The sequence below is a fragment of the Centrocercus urophasianus genome, unplaced genomic scaffold (genome assembly GCF_019232065.1).
Source record: "Centrocercus urophasianus isolate 14NV4802_14NV808 unplaced genomic scaffold, USGS_Curo_1.0 seq_10, whole genome shotgun sequence".
Classification (NCBI taxonomy): Eukaryota; Metazoa; Chordata; class Aves; order Galliformes; family Phasianidae; genus Centrocercus; species Centrocercus urophasianus.
Window position 1 is genome coordinate 21,804,032 of NW_024884142.1, and position 22,701 is coordinate 21,826,732.

Sequence of the window (22,701 nt, forward strand, 5' to 3'; positions counted from 1 at the left end):
GCCATCTTTAAGTACGCATTATATTTTCCTGCCAGCCTGATGCCACTGGAATGCTACTGTTTTCCTGTCTGCCTTTATGCCTTGTACACCTCATTGCCATACCCGTTCTGTTACCAGTGCAGTACTATTAGATTGAAAACTGATACATAATGTATCATTTTAATTACTTTGGATGTTGTCCCACACAATCAAAGCATGTCCTTTGAGGCCACATGACAATATATAACCTATCCCTTTCTGTCTGCAGTGAGATCCTCTGATAAAGTTTGTTGACTGTCTATGCTCCCTGTAATTTGAGGGAGTGGAGAATATGTCCTTTAGTGTTCAGAGGGAGGTACCCAGAAGTTGAAGAGGATAAAGATCTAAATAGAAACTGCTCTGCCTTCATAAAAATTATATTTTTCTGTGCTAAACTGTTAAATTGATTGCCAAGTTTCTTAGGAATTTAGCAAGGTTTTTTATTCATCCCATTAGAGAGATTTCACTGTTGAGAAATTTTATTTTCATTCCTTCTGTGGGTTTCTTCTTCAGTTACATTTCCAGGATCTCATCCAATGAATGCTGAATGCTAAGCATTGCTAAGACATTACCATTGCTAAGTTATTGCAGCTTTACAGCCATTGCCAATATTGTCATATCACTTTTTAAGCCAAAGATCCCACTGAAGGTAGTGTGAACTTTTACCTCAGATTCAATGTCAGGATATGGCTCCTTGTACAGAGTAGTCCTCCCTGCCTTCTTACCAATTGTAAGCAGATCTCCTCCCTTTCCTTGCAGATAAACCTTTTTATCTGGTTCCTTTTTTTATTACGATAATATTGTAGAAAGAAGAAAAAGAATTAAAGTAGGCCTAGAACAAAAATGTTGGCTGTTAATTATCATTATAGTGCAGTTATATTGTTGTATAATTCTTATTCCCTTGGAACCTTATTGTACAGATATGTGAGGCTCATTATTTCCTCCTTCATAAAACTGACATTGCAGGCTTTCATTTCATTCCCCTACATAAAATTGCCACTAAAAGTGAAGTACTAACAAAACAGAACTTCACCTCTTCCTGAATTCCCAGAATTTCTCTGCAAAACAGAATATTGCTAATAGTTGGTTGGAAGAATTCTCAGCAAATTTTTAAACTACCTTCAGGAGACAGTAGAAGAGGCTTACAGAGTTCATTCATGGATTGCTGTATGTGTTTGTGCCTGTGTAAGGTACATTGCTGTATTTAATTTGCTGGGATTTGGACACAAAATTGTCTTGCATATTACTTCCATAAACTTTTAGGAAATAGCGTGCATAAATTTTGTAAAAGATTCAAAAACCTTTTCTTGTTTCTATTATACAGAATTGAAATAATGACTTCAGTGTTTGAGAGTAAAGATAAGAAATAACTCTTGAATAGTCTGCTTTCATTTATGACTGATGTCAGCCTTCCTTCAAATTGGCTGAAAATATCCTTTAAAGTGTTATAAGCTAGCAACTTTTCCATGTCCACTTTCACAAGTTTATTTTTAGAGTTCATAAATTAAATTCTCTAATTCTTTTCTAGAACTCTGGGCATTTTTTAAAGTTATGATAATTACAGGACTTCAGAATTTGGCCAAGCATACAAATATTAAAATATTTCAACTTGAAGTATATTGAAGCAATACACAAGCAATAGTAATTTAAATAGTTAAGAAAATCTTGATTTTTTGATACCCTATAAGAATAGGCAATATTAAATTCAATTTTCTTTAAATTATAGGACGTATATATGTTCAGTGCTCTTTGCTGATTACATTGAAATTCATTTCATATTTCTTGTTGCTATAATGGAAATTGGATCGTTTCCTTGAAGTCATTCAAAAAAAAAAAAAAAAATGTTCCAAGGTGACTCATAAATTAAGAGAAGGGGCAGCCTTCTTAGCACAAAGCTGTTATGAGAAGACTTTATGATTATATTGTACACTAATCAGATACAAAATTAAAACCCTCATTGCTCAGAAGCAGCCTGTGATTCTGTAACTGCAGTCAATCTTGCATGCTCTTGCACTGAGTTTGGATGGAAGGCTCAGATGTTGAGAGTATATTCAAAATACCCCAAACTCCTGCACCTGGTCTAAGGAGAGGGAAAGACAGAGTGGCTCAGAATGATTTGAAAAGCCCAGCCCAGGCACACAGAGGAAACTGCATAGAACTGATTCTTACAATAAAGAAAGCATAAGGCCGCCTGCTATATTTAGTCTCTTTCCCTCCCCTCCTTTCCCTTCCCCCACTTCCAGTGCCTGTGTGTGAATTTGAGTTATAAAGCTGTCACTGACTTAACATAGGTGGTTTGCTTTCTTATAGCATCCTAACTCCACCAAATAAATAGATCTTCATGCAAAACAGTAGATAACTGTGCTTACAATTTTGCTTAAGTAATGTTGATTTACCTCCTTGTTTTCAAATGATTCTATATGGGGGAATATGATTAATAATTACTGTTGCATTTTTTTCCTCATACCTGAATACAACCTTCCATGAAAGAAGTTATTACAAATAATTTGTTTTTATTATTACAAACAAATGCTTTGTATTGACATCTGGCTCTTTGGTTTAGTCTTACTAGTATTAAATAATAGACAAAGAAAATAACAGTGAATGTTATATTTGTTTAATGTTTGCATTTTCAGGGTTTTCCAGGGCTGGAGGGTCCCCAAGGTCCACCTGGCAAAGAAGGTCAAAGGGTGAGTAAACTTTGTGAACAGCTGTTGTGTGCGCTTACTGACCTTGATGTGTGACTTCTTTCTAAGCACTGATAAAAAATTGAAAGGTAGCAGCTGAGTATGAAACATGCTGACAGTGAACTGAGCTTTGACATTTGAGGTTTCTCTTCAGTTGAAGGAGATTTAACAATTTAAACCATAGACAATGTTTTAATGACTGACAGTACCGAGGTGGATATTGTCATTGTGCAACATTTCCACTGGAATTTTAAGTGCAAGATTATTAGCGTTTCTCAGGAGTTTTAGTTTTATTGTAGGAATAGACCATGTCTTACTACTTGTAAGGTATATGCATTTAGGGTATTATCTATGACATTAGAAACCAGAACTAATGACCCAAGTTTTGTTGTAGATGCCATTGTACCAGAGTCCCTGCCAAGCATAAATATATATTTGTATATATATTAAAAAAAAAAAAAAAAAGAGATGCTATGAGCTAAAAAAGCAACACAATGTTATACTCATTAAATAAATGTTTGGTTATTGAGAATTTTATTATAATGAAGTAATTGATGGATTTATATGTGTATGTTATGCATTTCTTTCCCGTACTTACTGACTTGGGTATTTCAGTGAAACAGATAATGAATATTTATGATGCTAATATATGAAGAAATTATTTGGTCTTGAGAGTTTATAAATCTCTTCTGCTCCTAAAAGTTTGTGAAAATATTTAATTTTGGTATCATAATATTTAGTATTTCAGTTAAGTTATCTAGAGTGGAAGGTTTTAATATCATTCATCATTGACCTTAGTCAAACACAATGAATTATTAAAGGCTAGCTTAATAATTCTAGTAATAGTAATAATAATGTAAGACCAGTTCTTGAAGAGAGAGTTTTAAGACCTACAGACCATTACTCAAATTTTTGCCTCACTATTTTCTTTAATTTATAAAAATAGCACTGACTTAAGTTAAACATGAAGTTGAAAGCTGAGGTTATTTACACTTCAAAGTAAGACTAGTGAGTCCTCTCAGAAAAAGTTAACAGAGTAAGGTAGATTAGAAAGTTACATGGCAAATATAAACATGGGATTATGGGTTTTTATTAAGGATTTTATAATTTCTACAAGTCTTACTGTTACCCAGTTAGATATTCAGAATACTAGGAAGATACAGATAGTCAGTTTTATCATGTGTTAGCATGTTTTTATGTGGAGTGTTGAATCTTCAGATATGCAGTTTACTGCTTCTCATTTAGGAACAGTTACAAATATAACTGTTTTTTAGAGGCATTTCTGTTCGAATTTTTCATTTTTTTGTGGCCAAGGTTCAGAGTAGAGCAAATACGATTTATTATCTATAATTCTGTATAAATTAATTTCAAGATGTCTTTTTTTTTTTTTTTTTCTCTCAGTGGAAACTAGGGGGTTGGTAAATTTATCATGGCTATTTCCCATCCACACATAAAATTTAACTGCTATCTCACTTTAGTAGATGTAAAATCAGGAGTGATGATTGTTTTATAATCTAAGCCACCACACCGTTGCTTTGATCCAAATAATAGGAACTGTAGACTTCAGATTCTCAGCATCCATCCTTATTTTACTGCCCGTGAGATAGTCACAAGACTCAGTCTGCTGATCACCCCCACCCAACCATTAATAACAGTTTGCAATTTTCAGTCAATTCCCATATACATTTGCATTTCCAATAAGTTAAATTACACTGTAACATACTGTTCGTACCAAGAACTTTGCTCTATTTAATGCCAAACAGGACGGCACATATCTAATGGCTATTAAATATTCCTTGTTATTTAATTATAGATGTCATGTTCCTCTGTTGTACTTCCAGCAGATACTCCAATTCTTTCACATTATATGAAGAACTGGTTTAGTCATAGGCCCTCTTTTGAACATGAAAGCAAAAAATGTAACACTTGATGATTTTTTTTCAACATTTTGTTCATTTTTAAAGATGTGGTTGTGTCCATTTTATGGGCTACAACTAAAACATATTAGGGATAAATCATGCATTTCAAAACGTTTAAAAATAAATATGTTTGAGTGCCAAACTTTGAGAACCTGAACTTCTTACACTTTCCAGTTTCATTGTACATTGTCATACTCAGTTTTAATTCCCAGGTCAGCAATATTTTTAAATGCTCAGTTCTTTTGCAAATTAAGCTACTATTGAAAATAGTAGCAAATTGAGAATCATTAAGTGTGTGTGCTAGAGATCATTGACTACTTAGAAGGATCTAAGGAACTGAGGAAAATTAACATTATTGATAATTATATGTCAAAAACTCAAAGAAACGTGTAAAAGATCCATGACAGAGCTGGTGCTTTAGGTAAGGAACTGAGGCTTGTAAACGATGGTACAAACATAGCTCAGCAATGGAATTTAATGATAGAAGTGTGCAAAATATCTTCTGTCAAGTTCTTTTCTCTGGATGCTTTCAAGGTATCCCAAAGGATGAAGGAGTTTACAGAAGGTGGTGTACACTAATATAATATGTTTACAGAAATGAAGCATAGAGAGATCATTTAGAATGGGGGAGGTGAGAACCTGAAAGCTCTTTGTGGTTGCTTAAGAAAAAACTCCAAACACACTGAAAATTTGAAGTGGTACAGCCATGAAAAATTAGTGCAATAATAAATAAAGATTGGATTTGTTTGCATATTATTTCTTTGCTTTAGTAGAAATATATATATATATATTTTTTTTTTCTCAGTAAAAGAACTCAACACAAAAGAACTGGAAGTCTAGTATTTTTAAATTTATTAATTATTATTAGTATTAATTATGTTTTTAAGAGTAAATTTGTTACTTCCCATTCTTTTTCCACAAACTGGGACCTTCTTCTCACATCTCCTTTGTTATACCTGTTCCTTCAGCCTCTACTTTTCCCTTTACCAAAACCAATAACATGTTCTTCATGTTTCAGTTCCAGGATTTTCTTAAATTTCCCTTCCCTTTCCCACTGCTTTTTAAAACAGCTCATGTGGACCTTCTCATTTCCTCTGTGAGCTGAATTATATGGTACTGTGTGCATGTATTTTAAGTATGTTTCATGTTCTTCTGTCCAATAATGTAAAAATAAAAATAAAATCATGGAAGAACAATTATTTGACAGTAAATATAATGGAAAGAAACTGCAAAATTGACGCAGAGGTGCAAAATCTATTTATGATGAGGATCTGAAATAGATAGATCTTATCTCTACGATATTGTCCATCTTCACTTGAATTGCTATCTGTAAGGTGCTTTCAAATTCAAGCAAACCAGTATCAATTTGAAGTGTGGGGTTTTTGTCACCAGTGATTCAAGTGTTTGTATTTCTTTCTAAATAATGTTGCCATGGAAACCAAACTGCATAATAAAAAGGGAAGATGTTAAGCATTACTGACTTTGAGGTTGTCAGATCATTAGTCTTTGCAGTAAAATGTAACACAAGGTCCGTTTATATTTGAGGTGCATAGTTTAAGCCTAGCTAATGAACTTTCCTAGGGGAGGGTCTAGTTTGATCATGGAGTAGACACTAAGTGAAAGAACAAAAAAAAGATGGATTTTCTACTTAATTTTCTTTTTTTTTTTTTTTTTTTTGAGAACTGAAATATTTCATTTTTAGTATCTTATTCTGAAAAATCATTCTCATTCGTTGTATTCTCCAAATTTATGTTTCTGCCCTTCTTGTTATTCAAATTTCATTGCATTTTCAAATCTGATCAGTTACAAAACTGGTTTTTCCTCAAAAATTGCTGTCTCTATGTTGTGCTGTTTCTAGCATTTTTCATGTTTTCTAGAATTTAGTAACAAAAAATATTTGTAAATGTTTCTTGCCTGTTATTTTACTTACTAACTTTCATCTTATAAGTTATTTTGAGTTAACCCAAGTTAACATCAACAGTCATCACAAACTTTTGCTGTTCTTGTGAAAAGGCCAGCAGATCTCTTTGCTGTACCACTAGTAACTTCAGATGTGTTTTTTGTTTTTTCTGTAACTTTAACAAAGTGGTTTGTGTTAGTTAGGAGTCCTTGCTAAGGAAGAGACTTCATCTGTAGCTCTGGTCACTGGCAGAATTGGACAATAGATACAATTTCCTCTTCATTTTTCAGTCTCCCTTTTGTTGCTTTCAGGAACTAGGAGTAGCATATTACCACCACAGCAACTTGATAGTATTACACCATCACTCAAATTACATGAGGAGCTTCAGAAAGCAATCACGTGTTACTCAGAAAAGTCCCTCACCAAGAAAAAAATCGAAAGTATGAATGCTATCCTAGCATCGCATGGAATTTAAACCGTGGAGAACAAATACCATATACTTCTGACCTCCTGCATTAAGCAGCACATCATTATTTCTCTCAATAAGCCTGCACTTTGGCTAGGTGTTTCTTTCTCAGAAGTATAGTTTCCACTTGAAAGACATCAACAATAGACTTCGTAAGTCTGCTTGATCATTCCAGTGTTACCTGAAATTTCAAAAAATTATTCTTTACCCTTGAGCTTGTAGCTTGATCTTTCAAAAAATAGTCTTTGTCATGTCTGCATTAAGGAGATGTTTAAAGATATTTTTTGTGTAATCAAATCACCATTCCATTTATTTTTGAGAAAACAAAGGTTCTTTAGCACCCCATGTAAGGAATTTTCTTTAGCCTCCAAATAATTTTGACATGTTGCTGTACTTTCTTTAAAGTTTCTACATTTGTAAATATAGACTAGGGAGTCACGTATAGTCCATCTTCCATGTTAAGTGTAATGAAATGTATATTTGCAAAATATAAGGACAGAGGTGTTACAAATTAACGTTTAACTTCAGTTGGGTATCTTGGTGGCACTAATTTTCCCTGAACTTTATGCATTTAATTATTTTTTTTCTGAAAGTGATTTTTTTTAATATAATACATTAATTCCAAAAATTCTTTTAATGGAAAACATAAATGCAACTTTGTCAGGCAGCTATAATTTGAAATCCAGAAATTGTCATTTTTCTTTTTCATATGTGGGAGCCAGGACTAAAATATAACTAACAGACACAGCAGCTCATGAAGCAGTTTCTGTGCTCTGCTTTTTTGAGATCTTCTTGATGTCTTCCTGAGCTTTTAGAGTCTGGAGACTTCTGGCAAGTGACTAGCAAACTTTCCTTGCCCAACATACACTTACTTAGATGATGGCCAGAGGTCATATGGCCCAAGTAGTGTTGAAGAAGCTGTTGCTTTGCTGTCAGTTTCTTTGGACGCAAACAGTTTCAGAAGGAGGATGCAACTCAGTGAACCTTGGGGTGGAAAGGGTGCCTGGGGCCTCTCACTGAAGCTGGGACATGCTGCAGAACTGTGCCATCCAGTGAAAAAGCTGTGGGACAAGGTCAACAGACTGCATAGCATCAGTTTTTACGAGTAAAACCAGCCTTGAGGAATCCCAGCTCCTGAAAGCAAAAGGAGTGTCTGGAGGAAGACTTCCCCAATCTGAGGATAGCACTTAAGCAAAGTGAATGTAACTAGAGTCTGAAGGTTGCACACACGTGTTGAGTGCTGGCTGATGTCATTGCAAGGTGACTCTTGATTGTCTTTGAATGATTATGTCAGCTGGGAGAGGTTCCTGAAGACTGAGAACAAAAATATCACTTGTATCTTCACAAAGCGTAAGAAAGATCCACGTATCTGCAGGCATGATGTGATGAAGGAAATCCTCCTAGAAACCATTTTCAAACACATGAAGGACAAGTAGGTGATTGGGAGTAGTCCATGTGGATTTGAGAAGAGGAAATAGTGCTTAGCAATCCTATTGTCTTCTACAGTTAGGTGATTAGTTCGATGAATGGGAGAATAGTGTGTGTTGTTGCTATCAGGTAAAAATTTTGATGTCTTCTTCCATATCTTCATTATAGACAAGGTGACAAAGTACAGGTTAGATAAGGGGAGCAGCAATGATTTTGGAAAACCAGGGGAATAACTGGGCCCTGGGACTTGTGATCAGTGCCACAAAGTCCAATCAGAGGTAAGTCGATAACGGTATACCCCGGGGCTCAATATTGGAGCCAGTGTCTTCATTAAGGCATTCATTAAGAGAATGGAGTAGAGCATACCTTAGCAAGTTGACAGAGAACTGGATAAAAATAAATCATCTGAAGTTTAATAAATCTTGCATCTGGAGAATAAAAACCCATGGCATCAGGACTCACTAATTCCAAACTGCTGGACAAGCAGATTATGAATCAGCAATCCACCTACATGTCAAAAAAGTCCATTACTAGGCCATCATCGAGGTCATTGCCCTCTACTTGGTACTGGCAAGACCATACCAAGAAACATACAGCTTCTGCAATGTGTCTAGGAAAGGGCTACAAAGAGGGTTAAAGGCACTGGAGCATCTCTCACGTAAGGACAGGCAAAGAAAGGTGGGACTTCAGCCTGAAGAAAAGAAGGTTCTTGAGAAACTTATCAATGTATATAAATACTTGAATGTGTATAAATAGTTGACATGAGGCAGTGAAGAAAAGGGAGGCAGACTCTTTTCAGCAGTACCTGCAGGTAGGATAAAAGGCAGTGGGTGCAAATTGAAAAGCAGGGAATTACATCTCAATATAAAGAAAACTCTTTTTTCTACAATGATGGTTGACAAACACTGGAATATATTCCCTGGAGAAGTTGTGGAGCCTCCATCCTCGGAGAAGCTCTAAACAGTACTGTCAGCATAGTTGACAAACATCTTCATTTTTATAGATTAACAAGATTTTTGGAAATGCTTCAGATGTACTTAAGCTGACCAGTTCTCCACCATGGTGGTTGCCTTGGATCCAGTGAGGAATTCAGTTCAAACATTTACAAATCTTTTTTTACAACCATATTCTATTCCTTAGGAAATTGCAGGTGTCTTGAAGTAAATGTTTTTGAAGCAACTTCCTTACAACTTCCCTAATTTCCAATTTGTATGTTTATAGTACGAAATACTTTAGGGAGGATGTTGTTCAGCATTAGCTCAGCGATAAGTGAAATGCATCATAAAACCAAGAATCCTTAGAGCTATACTGTCTCCTGTGTCAACAGTGATCTCACTAAAATGGCATGTTTAGAGAGACCTTGTGAAATTGCAATATTTCCCTATTAAATAATCAATTTACTGTCTGAGATTACAAGTTTCTCTAATCAAATATGAATAAAATTATTATGGCACAGGGGAACATCTTCCTAAATAAATAATTGGGTGGAGAATTATTAGATTTTCTTAACTTAGTTATTTAAAATGGCATACAAATATGAAAATGAATTTAAATTCAGATTGCATTTATCTGATTTATAGAACTTAAACTTTTCTTTGACATAATTTGTTTTCTAGTTCAGTGAGTAAATGTTGTACTCAACCAATTGTAAAACAAGCTTTACAGAGCAATGATAATTACTGCATAGTAGGTTAGGCTTCTGGCACAGCACAAACAACATTTTTCACAGTTGTAGCTCTGGAGTTTCGAAATCTCTTTTAATCTTCTCAGTCATTCCTTTGACTGAGACTTTGATGTAAGTTGTTTTTAAGTATGTAATGCTTTGGTCTGACTTTCTTGAAGTTAGAGTCATGTACATTCCTTCACTCAGCTATTTAACAGTCTGAAATGGTTAATGTGAAAGAGGGGGGTTTCTGAATAAAAAGCAAAATAAGGAACCACTAAGGTACAGAGAAGGTACAGAGAACAATGGAAAGAAATCATTTCAGTTTTAAGATCTCAGTTAGAACTTTTGAACTACTTTCCAAATACTTTTTATCAATTTTTTTGTATTTCTTAGCAAAAGGTATAAAAACTTAAGAGAATAGGAAGCTATTTCTTATAATTCAAAACTAAAGTGTTCATTATAAAAAATCTAAATATAGTTGAAAATACCTCTGCAAGTGATTTTGTATTGAAAATGCATTTCTGTGGTACACTTGACAATTGTCACTGATTGCGTGTAGAGATTTGTTCGAAGCAATGCAGAATTTAGGTTGTAGCATTTTACTTCTTGGCGTTGCTGTGCTTGTTTAAGCATTACATTGGTGCTTATTAAACACTTTAAAGAGTACTAGCTAATCTCTTTTAGCATTTTATAAATACAAAAGAAAGTAGTCTTTATTGGGAATCATGCCTAAAATTAGAAAGCCAACATCAAGTGAAGAAATGCTTCTGCATTAGCAAGGAGTTCCCTGGTGACTTCCTTTCCAAAACAGAGAATTAGGACCTTGTGAGCTCTGCGCTTCTGTAAGCCATGTTTCTGTGAAAGATTTAGTGGGGTGTGAGTTGTAGGCTTTCTCTTGTTTTCTGCAAACAGCTTTCTGATTTCCTGTGAGTTTATTTACATTTAATACTTAATATAGAGGTTAATTTGCTGTACTCAAGTTACCATCATATAACCTCATGGTCAAGGTTAAGAGGAGAGAAGAAATTGCATATTCAGGTCCCAATATTTTATTACTGCAGTAACCAATGTTTCACTGACTAGAAGGTGGATTTCCAATTAAGGAAATAGAACATTCAAACCATAAGATTTCTAAGAATTAAATGTAACTGCAGCACTATCGAAGTTACTGACTAAACTATTAACAGCATTGTGAAGTGTTCATAGAATCATAAAATATCCCAAGCTGGAAGGGACCCATAAGGATCACTAAGTCCATCTTTTGGATGGTTCGATGATTAAATGTCAAAGACATGTTTAAATATTTCTGTAAGTTTGTTTAAATGCACACTAGGAAATAATGACTGCATTGGGACTGCACATTTGTTGTAGATTTCATATTTTCACACTGAGACCTGTTAAATAGCTTGTTGACACCTCAGGGAAGCCTCCTGTCACACAGCCATTTGGTAGATGCTAAGATTGTGTTATGGCACAGTTGAAGATGCAAACAGGGTTCAGTCTGTGATTGCTCTGATTTTTGTGGTTAGTTCTCTTCCTTTTTCAGCACTTTTTGAACCAGCTGTCTTACTGATAGTGTTGTGTGACATCACAGAATCACAGAATGGCCAGGGCTGGAAGGGACCTCAAGGATCATAAATCTCCAAACCTGCTGCCACATGCAGGGCTACCAACCTCGACACTAAATAATAGACCAGGCTGTGCAGGGCCCCGTCCAATCTGACCTTGAACGCTTCCAGGGATGGGGCATCCACAACCTCTCTGGGCAGCCTGTTCCAGCAACAGCGACATCTGCCTTTGTGCCCTGGTGTGGCAGCTTGGCAAGCCCATGGGAAACCATACAGTAGAGGGCAGTTGCAGTTCCACCTGTTCTTCTCCTGGATCAGAGTGGTTTATGGTGGACTCAGTAAGCAGCCAGGAGCATAGGGCAATGACTACAGAGAGGGAAAATAGGAGAGCTTGTAAGGGTTAGGTTTATCAGCTGAGAAGGTTGAAGTGCAGGAAAGTTTTGTTGAGTTACTGCAGACACTAGAGATTGTTAGGTTTCTGGGAGGCAGCTTTGGGTGCGTGGAGAGACAATCCAGCGTCTACTCAGAGCCTGCCTTTATAGCTACATTTGGGTTCCTAAGAAGTTGTTGAGGTGTCCATGCAGTGGGCACTAACATCAGTGTCTGTGCTTTGCACCTGCTTTCTGCTTTGGGTATATCTGTCCCACTTTGTCTGTTTTTATGGTTTATGCAAGAGGATCTCAGTTTATCCTGGCAAACGAGTTACATAAGCCTCATTAATCTAGTCCAATAACTGTAGTAGTAAGGGCTTTAAAGCCCAGCTTCCTACTTTCTCTAGAACTAGTTTCTGTTTTGAAAGATGATGATGTGTTTCAGGGACTGCTAATTAGCTGTTTCTTTTAAAATTATCACAGGCGTAATTAAGGCCTTTTGCCTTCATATTCAAGTGTGGGTTCTTTAAATTATTAATTCCATTTCATATGTCTTGTCAGTATTCCTATATAACTCTGCTTGATTTTATCCTAAAATAATCTGCAGTTTATTTTAGGCTCTAGGATTAGTGGTCTTACTCTTCTATACTTAGAGATATATGAATAGATGGATGTAATATGATACAACAGGGAGCTGCAATATAGATTTAGAATTCTTCCATTGTGTATTGGAGCTGCAGCCATGCCCAGAGGCTGCAGTCAGGGTACAGACGTGTGCAAGGATGCACAGAGCCTCGCTTCTGAAGAGCTTTCAATCTAATGTGAGGCAAAACTTGTCAAGTCATTTTGATTAACAGAGAGAGTGAAGGAAGAGAGGAATAAAGAGTTCAGCTGACTGTGTTCTTCAGCTAGGCACTCAGATGGGGTTTGCTGGAGCATATAATTTCTCATTTATTCTGTTTTTAATATTTCATTTTTTTGTCCCTGACCAAGCAGTTGTTGTTTAAATGATTTATGTCTGTATCATAGCTGAATTTTATCCTAAAGAAAAGAGGAAATGAGCCTACTGTCCAAACTAGTTCAGAACAGGCATTTCAGGAGTTAGGAGGATGGGCAAAAACATCAATAACATTTAGATAGGTTCTTATCATGCCGATTGATAATAGCAACAACAACAAAAAATATGTGGCATGAAGGAAATATTCAGGAACTCTTTTGCTTTTATTTTCCTTATATGCTTTTCTAAATAGTTTGAAACAACTGTTGACACCGCTTACCTTTTTTATTTTTCTAAGTTGGTGTAGATGATATTGCATTTTTTAATTTAAAGGAATCGTGTGGTGCCTGGGATGGTTATTTATATTTTAATTGTTCTATAACCTGAATGTTTGCTTGGTAAACTCAACAAAGGTAACTAATTTCACTTTAAATTTAACACTTGTAAGTAGTGTCTGAGTGCAGAAAATAACACTATTCAGCTAGTTAATGCTTTTTTAAGTGCATTTTAATTTCTACACATCCTTGCAAAGGAGCAAGGGAACGGTTTGTTGAGCTGCATATGTCAGCTCTCTGCCCCATACGCAGTAACACAGCAAGGGGTATGGCTTTCACCCGCTTCTGAAAGGAAGGTTGGAGCTGAAGCTCTGCCCGCTCTGTGAACCCAAGAGGGCACCCAGGCATTTGCAGTTCTTTCTTGCCAGAAGGAAGACTTAGAATGAAAATGTAAATATTTAATCACAGACTGGGTCATGGTCTGCTCAAGGCAAGACCATAATTGGCTTATCAAAAGAAATTCTAACTTTTAAAATCACGTTATTCTAAACAAAAATGATAACTATTTATCTTTACTTTTACTGTACTGTTCCCATACTGATGCAGGGAAGTTACGGAGAAGCAGGACTGCAAAGAAGTAGATAAAGATCTGTGTGCATCTCTAAAATCCAAAAATTATTCTGGAAGCTTATAAGTTGAATTCTTACAGATTTTCATCCTCTCAAAGAGGGAGAATGTCAGCATTTTCATTTCATGTTTAGTTTTCAGTATTTTCATTTAAATATGCAAAAATGAAATGCTAAAAGTACAAATGTGTGATTGTTTTATATGTTTTGTGTGCACATGGCATATTTTATAGTGACTGATGTTAAAGTAATTGGACAAAACGTAAGGCAAGCATTTATTCTGTGTTGCAGCACCTAAGTGTTCTGGCAATCTATAAGTGGCAGTGAAAAATAACTGTCTCTATTTTATTTTTTTATAACTGATTTATTTTGTCAGAAAGCTTTTCAAGTCTTGACTTGGCAATATGTCATAAATCACATTTTAGCTCACCTTGTAAATAAAGGCAGAATTGCCTTCCCAGCGTATTTGGTGTTTTCCTGTGTAATTAACACCTCGCTCACAGTTGTGTCTGCCAGTCACAGCCCTGCCTTCTTCCCAGAGACACTTCCTTGATACTTTGTTTAGGCTGATGTGATTTTATGTGTCTCCTCAGGATGCTTTAAATAAGACCAAACAGGAAAAGGAAGGTGCTTCAAGAAGTCAACAGTATACGTGGTAATAACTCACAGGAACATTTCAAAAGTATGAAGCAGTTCCTATTTGGTTATTACTCACTTTATTATCTCAAGCTGGTTTTCATACTTTCCCAGGAAAGTTTACTGTCTTTCAAGAGAGCAGGGAAATATTAATTTCCATCTGTCTTTAATGAAGTAGAGATCAGTCCAAATGTCACATCTCAACTGTGAGCTTAAAATCTAAATTGGATTTTGGCATATGGGGTGAAGGCCTGAAGAAGGAATGTGACGTTGGTGGCACTGATAGCTAACTGTCCCTTTTTGGGGGGAGTGTATATGCACACCTTTCCCAGAACTGTGGCCTCTCATGCTCGGCTGACTACAAGGCTGCTCCAGTGAGCTGAATCCTGACCTAAGTTAAAAATTAGAGGGCTTTTTGTGAGCTGTCCTTAACTCAGTTGACTTATGTGCTCTGGTTCATCTCATGGCTGCACAGGCTATGTTATCAGCCAACAGAGGACATATCATGGGGTGGGTGCTGAGCTTTGAACCCAGTATAGGCACCTGGTGCCATGTTTTGATTCTGAACATTCACCCTGGGCTGCCCCAGTTGTGGCTCTGCATGTGCGAGTGCTGACAGGATTAAACAGCTCAGCTCATAGCATATGTCTCAGCTAGATAAGACCAGGAATTTGGCACTCCAAATACGCTGATTTTTTAAAATTTATGTATTTTTTCACAGTGCCCTTAAAACACACTGACTGACTCATAAAACTGGTGGCAGAGCACTTGTCCATGTCACATCCTGACAGACAAAGCATGTCCCATGTCCCCACAGTCCTTGTTGGGTTCTTTCTTCACTTTGAAGGGCTTCTCACCCTCATGTCCTGCTTCTTAGAAGCACCTCTGATATCTGAGCAGTGGATTATGCTGGTGAGCTGCAGGCTATGAGGAAAGGGATTTTTCACTCTTACTGAGGATAAACAAGATGATGACAGGATAGTTCGTGATTAATGAGGGGCAGAGCATGAGAGGTTTCTACACATTAGGGTTTTCACCTTTGGAGAGTTAGGCTGAGGTTTTCCCCTCCGTTCCTGAGGTTTCATTCTGCACCCTGTGTGATATCATTTAATAAGATACAGAAGTAGTGTTAGATGTAGGAAACATCAGTTACAGAAATATTCCCTATGTGCTAATTGTGAGCTGTCAGCAAGCATTTTCCTTTTTTTGGCTTCTTAAGCCAAGTTTTCACTGGGACATCCCCCTAATCTTTTTGTTAATTTATGTTTGCTATATGCAAGGGAAAAATTAGTCAGTGTGGATATAATTTTCTTTTTTCCATCACACCTAGATATTGGATATTCCCAGCTGTTGTTTCTAAAAAAGTGCATTGGATTTCAGCTTGGTAATGAGGATGTAAATTACTGTGAATTACTTCCATTTTTGTGTTATCTTCTTAAAAAGAAATGTGTGTGTGAAAACAGCAGTTGTCCAATTGAGCTCACTGCTAAAATATCATATTAGTTACATGTGCATCTTTTTCAGACTGAGTTGAAAGTCTCCTGTTAACTTAAGTAGATTTTTATGGACCTTAAGTTTTAATGCAAATGATGTTGCACTTGCAGTATGTATACAGATAGTACTAATTGCATGAAGAAGATGAACTGTTTTTCCAGGTAAATCTCTGAGCATTTTCTGTTTGTTCTCACACACTGGAGAAAGATGGGGGTGTTTGTAAACAGGGTTATGTTGCACATTTTTACTGACAGTGGGAGTCAGGGAGACTACTGCTGTGACACAATTTAGCATCTCAAACTCTGGAACATTCAGATGAAATATAACTCATTTACACATCATCAGGATTCTGTATCGATGTGCAGTCATATTTGAGACATAGCTTTAAAACATGACAGTAAATGTTACAGAGATGCAAATGCACTGTTTCTTGTAATTTTTAAAAAACAATCTTGGAAGTTGGAGACTTAGATGGTGTTGCAGTGACTTGTATAAGTATTCAGTCTGGGTAATTTCTGACCTTCTTGCTACTAAATAAGGCAGTAAATCTTTTAAACAAAGCTCTAATTACTGATCAGTCATTAGCAGTAACATTTATAAACATCTGCTGCTCTTTTCTTTTTCCAGGGAAGAAGAGGCAAGCCAGGCCTCCCTGGAAAACCGGGACCGCCGGGACCTCCTGTGAGTATCAAGCAAGGGGATAGGAAATATCCACCCCATCCTGGAACAGTAATCTTTGCTAGTGCTTTTAAACAGCTTGCCTAAGCCTGGTTAAAGTAGGAAACAGTTGATCTGCTGTACCAGATGGCTTCTAGACCCAGCCTTTTTATACAGTAGAGATAAAAGGACTGTGTCCACAAACATAAGAGAATGCACAGAACAATACAGAAGGGAATAACTACAATGCTAACTGCTGTGGAGGAAACAGAAGATGTCTGGCATTTCAAAGAAAGACCAGCCATGTATACTAAATGGGAATACTGTGCATTCATTCACTTTACAAAACGCGTGATGCTCTGTAGAAGATGGGATAATTTCAGTCTCAGAGGGGTAATTTGAAAGATGAAGGACTTTGTGAAGCATGTGCCAACTGCCTGAATGGCAGGGAGGATTATACCCAGCACTGGAATGAGCACTCAGCTGTGGTTCAGATGAGTTTACTGAAGAATTAAAAAGATTAGGAAATACATGACTCTATGAAAGGATTTATAAAATGGAGCACTAACAGTTTTAACTCAGATCTAAGAGGTTTGGGATTTGTTTTTTAAGACATACGTGATTTCAGATTTGAAATCAAGCATAAATCTGGGCTATCTTAACCTATAATGAACGCAGTCTTGTTTTGGTAGAAGAAGACTTGGTCATATTTATAAAATTCCCTTTATATTGTATTGTAAAAATACTATTGTGCACAAATAAGGAACAGCTGTAAATTTGTGGAATAGGTAAACTGCTGCTGCTTCACATTCACAGTATCAAACGAGGATTCCATTTTATGCTTATCTGAAATAGATAAAGGTCAGCAGTTTTCATGTCAAAACATTTGATCTGTGTACTTCAAGCTTACAGCAAGGGAAAACTTCCAGGTTTATTTCTAGAGAAGATAATCTTGCTGCATTAAATAGAATTAATAAATTGAAATAGATGCCATTTACAGAGATCTAAAAACACAACCCCTTAAATGTTACAAATCACATTTATTTCCTTTTTTTCATTGGGGAAAAAAAAATATAAAAGGGAAGAAATTGAAAATTATGTTCATTCATCCTGCATACGGTTTAATAGCTAAAAATTCCTGCTTCTCCTCTGCTACTCATTTTCATATTGAGGCCTTGTTTTTTTTGAGTGTTTTGTACACCGTGGGGCTGCTAGTGCTAAAATGATATTGCAGACTCAGTGGTGTCCGAAACGAGGGAAGAAGTGATGCAGAATCTTTCTTAATACAAATGCCATTAAATGGCCTTTGAAGTAAAAACAAATAGAAAATAAAAACATAGAAGATACAAAATGCTTAACTTTTTATGAACCAATGAAAAACTGTAGGTCTGTTACAGATTTCTGCCATCACAGGTGTGCTTGCAGATCAGGGAAGATGCGTGGCCTTTGAGAGTCTCACCAGAAACAAGGAGTGGATGCTAAATTGCACTTATTTAAGACTATTTCAGATTTTCCTACATCAATGCAAAGCTCCTCTTTTTCAGCATGGTAGGATCCATTCGAGGAGCACTGTATGGGGACTGTACCCTAGCACTGCTTTATCAGGCAGAGTTCCTCAGGCAAGCAATGCCCTAAATATTGGTTAAAGATCTTTTTTTTTCTGATATAGCCATATTGATACAGTCCTTATTTTGGATACAGTTACACCAGCATCTTGACTTCTTTTTCCACAACTGAGAAAATAATCTATGAAAAGCAAGCTATATAAGGAGTAATGCTTATTAACATGCATTGGCCGTATCCCCATATTTAAGGTGCTGAAGCTTGTACATACTCAAAAGAGTTTAACAGGATTCATCATTTGTCTTCTTTTTTTCAAGGCTCAGAACACACTGGATTTTGCTGTGTGGTTCTTACTGCTACCACTCTGCTTCTAACAGTAGTGGCAGCCTCTTCATGAATATGGATATGGCCTCTGCTTTGGCCTCAGAACTATCACTCCCACAGGCTGGTTGCTATCATAAATTTGTCATGCATAGGGTACAAAATGCTTAACAAATTGACTTAATGTGAATATTAAGCTCACTACAGTCTGGAGTTTTCTCCAGAAAAAGTAAAGTTGGTGTTTGATATTTCAGAAAAACAAGAAAATTTTATTTCCGAAAAGGAAGATTAAATTATTAATTTTTAGATCAGCTAAAGGCTGTTGTTATCTGTTCACGTTATGTGGTACTTAAATACTAGAAAAACATCCAGGTGCTCAGCAATGACAAAACAAACAGACAAAAAAACCCTATGAGATGGAAAATTTTGCCTCCTTGAGGACAGTGGAGAGCAGATGTTAGGATACCCAAGGGGCTTGATGTAAAGCACAGTGCTAAAAAAAAAGGAGGGAGGGAAAGTATATAAACCACATTCTGAGCAGCCCAAAGGGCTATAAATTGGATGTTACTAAGGGGTATGTATTTTGATAAATCCAAATAATTAATTTTCAGCTACTTCTGGCATTGCAGAAATAAAGGTTTGCTTTGTATTCTCTGCCTAACCCTTCTAACATTTTCTCAATTTTCCTTTTTTCTTTCTTTTTTTTTTTTTTTTTTTTTTTTTTTTTTTTTCTGGTAGCCTAGTTTCTGGGGATTTTTTTCTCCCCTAGTAAAATTGATGTTTGTAGTGAGTTTCTGGTACCTTACCATCATCTGCACATCTTTGGTTAAAAAACACCATCGCTGTGCCTGAAATGTACATCTATTGGCAACTGTTGATTGAGTTACTTGGTTTAAGTGGGACTCTCTGTGCATCTTCTTCCAGGAGTCCTTTAATGTGTACCATTTTTTTCCTTCGGTGCAAACAAGGCCACAGGTAGCACCAAGGGAGATTTAGATTAGATATAAGGCAAAACTTCTCTCAAAGAGTGGTCAGGCACCGGAATGGCTGCCCAGGGAGGCGGTGGAGTCGCCGTCCCTGGCAGTGTTCAAGAGGCGTCTGGATGAGGAGCTATGAGATATGGTTTAGTGCTTGTGGTAGCAATGGTAATGGAAAGACAGTTGGATCAGATGATCTTGTAGGTCCTTTCCAACCTTGTGATTCTATGACTCTATGATAAATTCTGCGCCCACAAAAGCCAGTCGATGAACACTGTAGACTTTTAAAGTCTGCTGTTATTCCCTTCTGGTTCAGAATTCATACTTTCTGATGTTGTTTTTAAGTATCATACGTATCATTTGACTACTGGAAGACTGAGATGTGTGCTCCCACATGTCACACTCTGGTGTGTAACAATTTAAACTGAAAAGGAGGAGGCCAAATCGTTTAAGTAGAACTGCAGCTCCCTCTAGTGCTTATTGGTTGCTTCCTCCCTTTTAAAAAGTCTGGAGAACTGTTTAAAGCTTCTGTAAATTACACTATTCCTTTCTCTCTCAAAAGCATTCTGGATATTATGAGTGTGAAACAAAAAAATACCTTTCAAATGTATTTCATGCATTCTCCTACGTGCATTTTCTTCTAAAATCCTATTTTGCGTGGTTCTATATTGAATTCGAAGCAATGATTTTATAAAACAAACAAAAAAAATTACTCTCTTGGTAGGATGCTATGAGATTCTAAGCACAGCATTTTGATCTCATGGCAGAGCTGCACTGAGAGCTTTCTGCAGTAGTTGCTATCAAATATATCTGCAGGACTTAGCATCACAGAAGGGGGTATAGCATACCTGTTTTTTGAAGTGTTTAATTCATAATTATTCTAGTTACAGCACCAATACTTTCAGTATTTAAATGTATTGAAGGTGTATGAACCTAAGATTTATATGTTGTTGGCCTAGTGATGCACTGGCCAAATTCTGTGACCTTCTCTTATACTTAGGCAAAGTGCTTTGCTGATCAAGACCTGAAGAATCACTGCTTGCCTGCTGTTCAAAGTTCTGTTAAGAGAAGGTCACTTGTGTTTCTACTATGAACTAAAGATTCTATTATGTTTCTAAATTGCTGGCATCTGGCATTGTTTTACATATTTTGGTTGTTCGTGGGAGATACTGACACTGAAACAGGATAGTATAGGACACATTATGAATTTAGTGAAACCTTTCTAAGGTATAGAGTTTATGTTTTTGTTTTATTTCAGTGTAAGTAGGACAGAAAAAAGATTTTTTTTCTGGTTTCTCCACTAAGGGTTAACTTGATCTCTTCTGTTCCAATTTCCTCTGTCTCTGCTAGAACATTTAGGACTGAATAATTTCCATTTCTAAATAGTTCCAATTACAGTGGATCATCAAATTGTTTCAAAAATAAAGAACAGCAAGCTAGAATTGCTCTACATATTCCTACAAGCATAGCAGTACTCTCTGGGGTGAGTCAGAGTAAGATTTCTGCCCAGTGTAACTGTTTGGCAGAAGAGAAATACCGTCAACATTATTATTTAAAGCCATGAAGCATATGATTTGGCCAAGTGTCATCTTGTCTAAGAAGCTGTATGTGGCAGAGCATGCAAATAAATGTTGAGTCACCTAAATCATAGGTTAACACACTGCAATCTAGATTATTCATCCTCTTATATCTCTGCTATTTTCTATTGAAATGTTCAAAGTTACTGTTTGCAACCAGAATGACTGTACTTCACTTTTCCTGTTTTCTCAGAAGTTTCTTTAACTAGGGATCTGAAGCACCAAATTCTTTATATCAAGAACTGGTTCACCAGGGTTCATCTCCCTTTACAAAGGGCTGGAGTTTCTGTCTTTATCAATGAAATCATTCTTCAAAGATTAGCATGAAGTCTCCTTAAAGTCTTACACTGAAATAAGGTTTATTTTTTGTTTGTTTTCCATATGAGGCAGTGGAGAAGTTCACAGCCTAATTGAGTTCCTTTATTTAATTCCATACAATTTTGGTCCCTCTTATTCAATATGTATGTCAGTGCCACCAGAGCAGTTATCTTAAGTAGCCAGCAGTTTGCGTTGGAAATCTCATTTCCTCTGCTTCAGGAAGTGCTGTCATTCTACCTGTATTTTGCAAGTGAATGAATGTTATCACTTAATTACAATAAACAGAAAATCAAAGCAGTGGTAAGTGAAAATTGTCAGTAGGATTTCTGGTATTGCTGGACATTCTGCTGCATTTTAGAAAAATATTAAAAATGCCTAAATGGAAGCAGGGGAGTGACTGGCAACGACTGGTTGTGTGGTTTATTTCTATGCATTTAAGTTTTTAAAATTCATATAAAAATGTAATTTATTTAATGTATTCTGTTGTGACAAACAACATCATTCTTTCTTTTTGATCTTTGGAATAATTTTTCGAAGTTACATACCTATGCTGATCAGTTCTGTGGTTTTTTACATTTCAGTAATCAGAAAATGGTATTTTATTTTCGGGACTAGGTATAGACCTGAAATAATTGAAAAAAGAGATTACACTGAGTCACTTTCAGTGCTGCATTCTCAGAAATGGCCTGTTATAGAGGTGCAACCACTGCAATTCACTTGTTACATGTTTTGCTACATAGACTGAGAGAATGGGTAGACTTCTCAGCAACCACAGAACACAACAAAATACAGAAGTTAAGGAAATAACATACATTATAAACCAACGTAAGTTCACAGTTTGTTCCTACCTTGACAATGGAAATTACATCTTAAACTTGTTTGTAATTTTCGTAAATAATTAGGAGATATTTTCAGTTCTTTTCTTATCTATATGTATGTATTCTCTGTGTGCTTCAGTTACCTCAATTATAAAACATTATACACAATATTTAAAAATTAAAAAATGTAAAAACCCTACTCAAGAGAGCCCGTCTTTGGTATTTCCATAGGAAAAAGCTTGAAAAACATCCAAAATGGCAGATGTGCAAAATTCTTGTTCAAAAGGCAGAAGTTTCCTGCATCGTAGTTCTTCTGTCTCTGTTAATTTTATTGCTTATTTACTTGCAAACCAGTTTTGCTGGTTTGTTTATCTCCTGTGGAGATTTCAAGAGTAGATTATGCAGCTACATTAGTAGAG

General features: G+C 36.2%; 1 protein-coding gene across 1 annotated transcript in view; it reads left to right on the forward strand.

Annotated features, from left to right (window-relative positions):
* The window catches only part of COL19A1 (collagen type XIX alpha 1 chain), a 184,830-nt gene that overhangs the window by 109,608 nt on the left and 52,521 nt on the right, over positions 1–22,701 (forward strand). The window contains exons 15-16 of the mRNA XM_042826945.1: positions 2,655–2,708; positions 16,679–16,732. Coding sequence (XP_042682879.1) covers positions 2,655–2,708; positions 16,679–16,732 — 108 coding nt within the window. The remainder of the gene's footprint in view (positions 1–2,654; positions 2,709–16,678; positions 16,733–22,701) is intronic.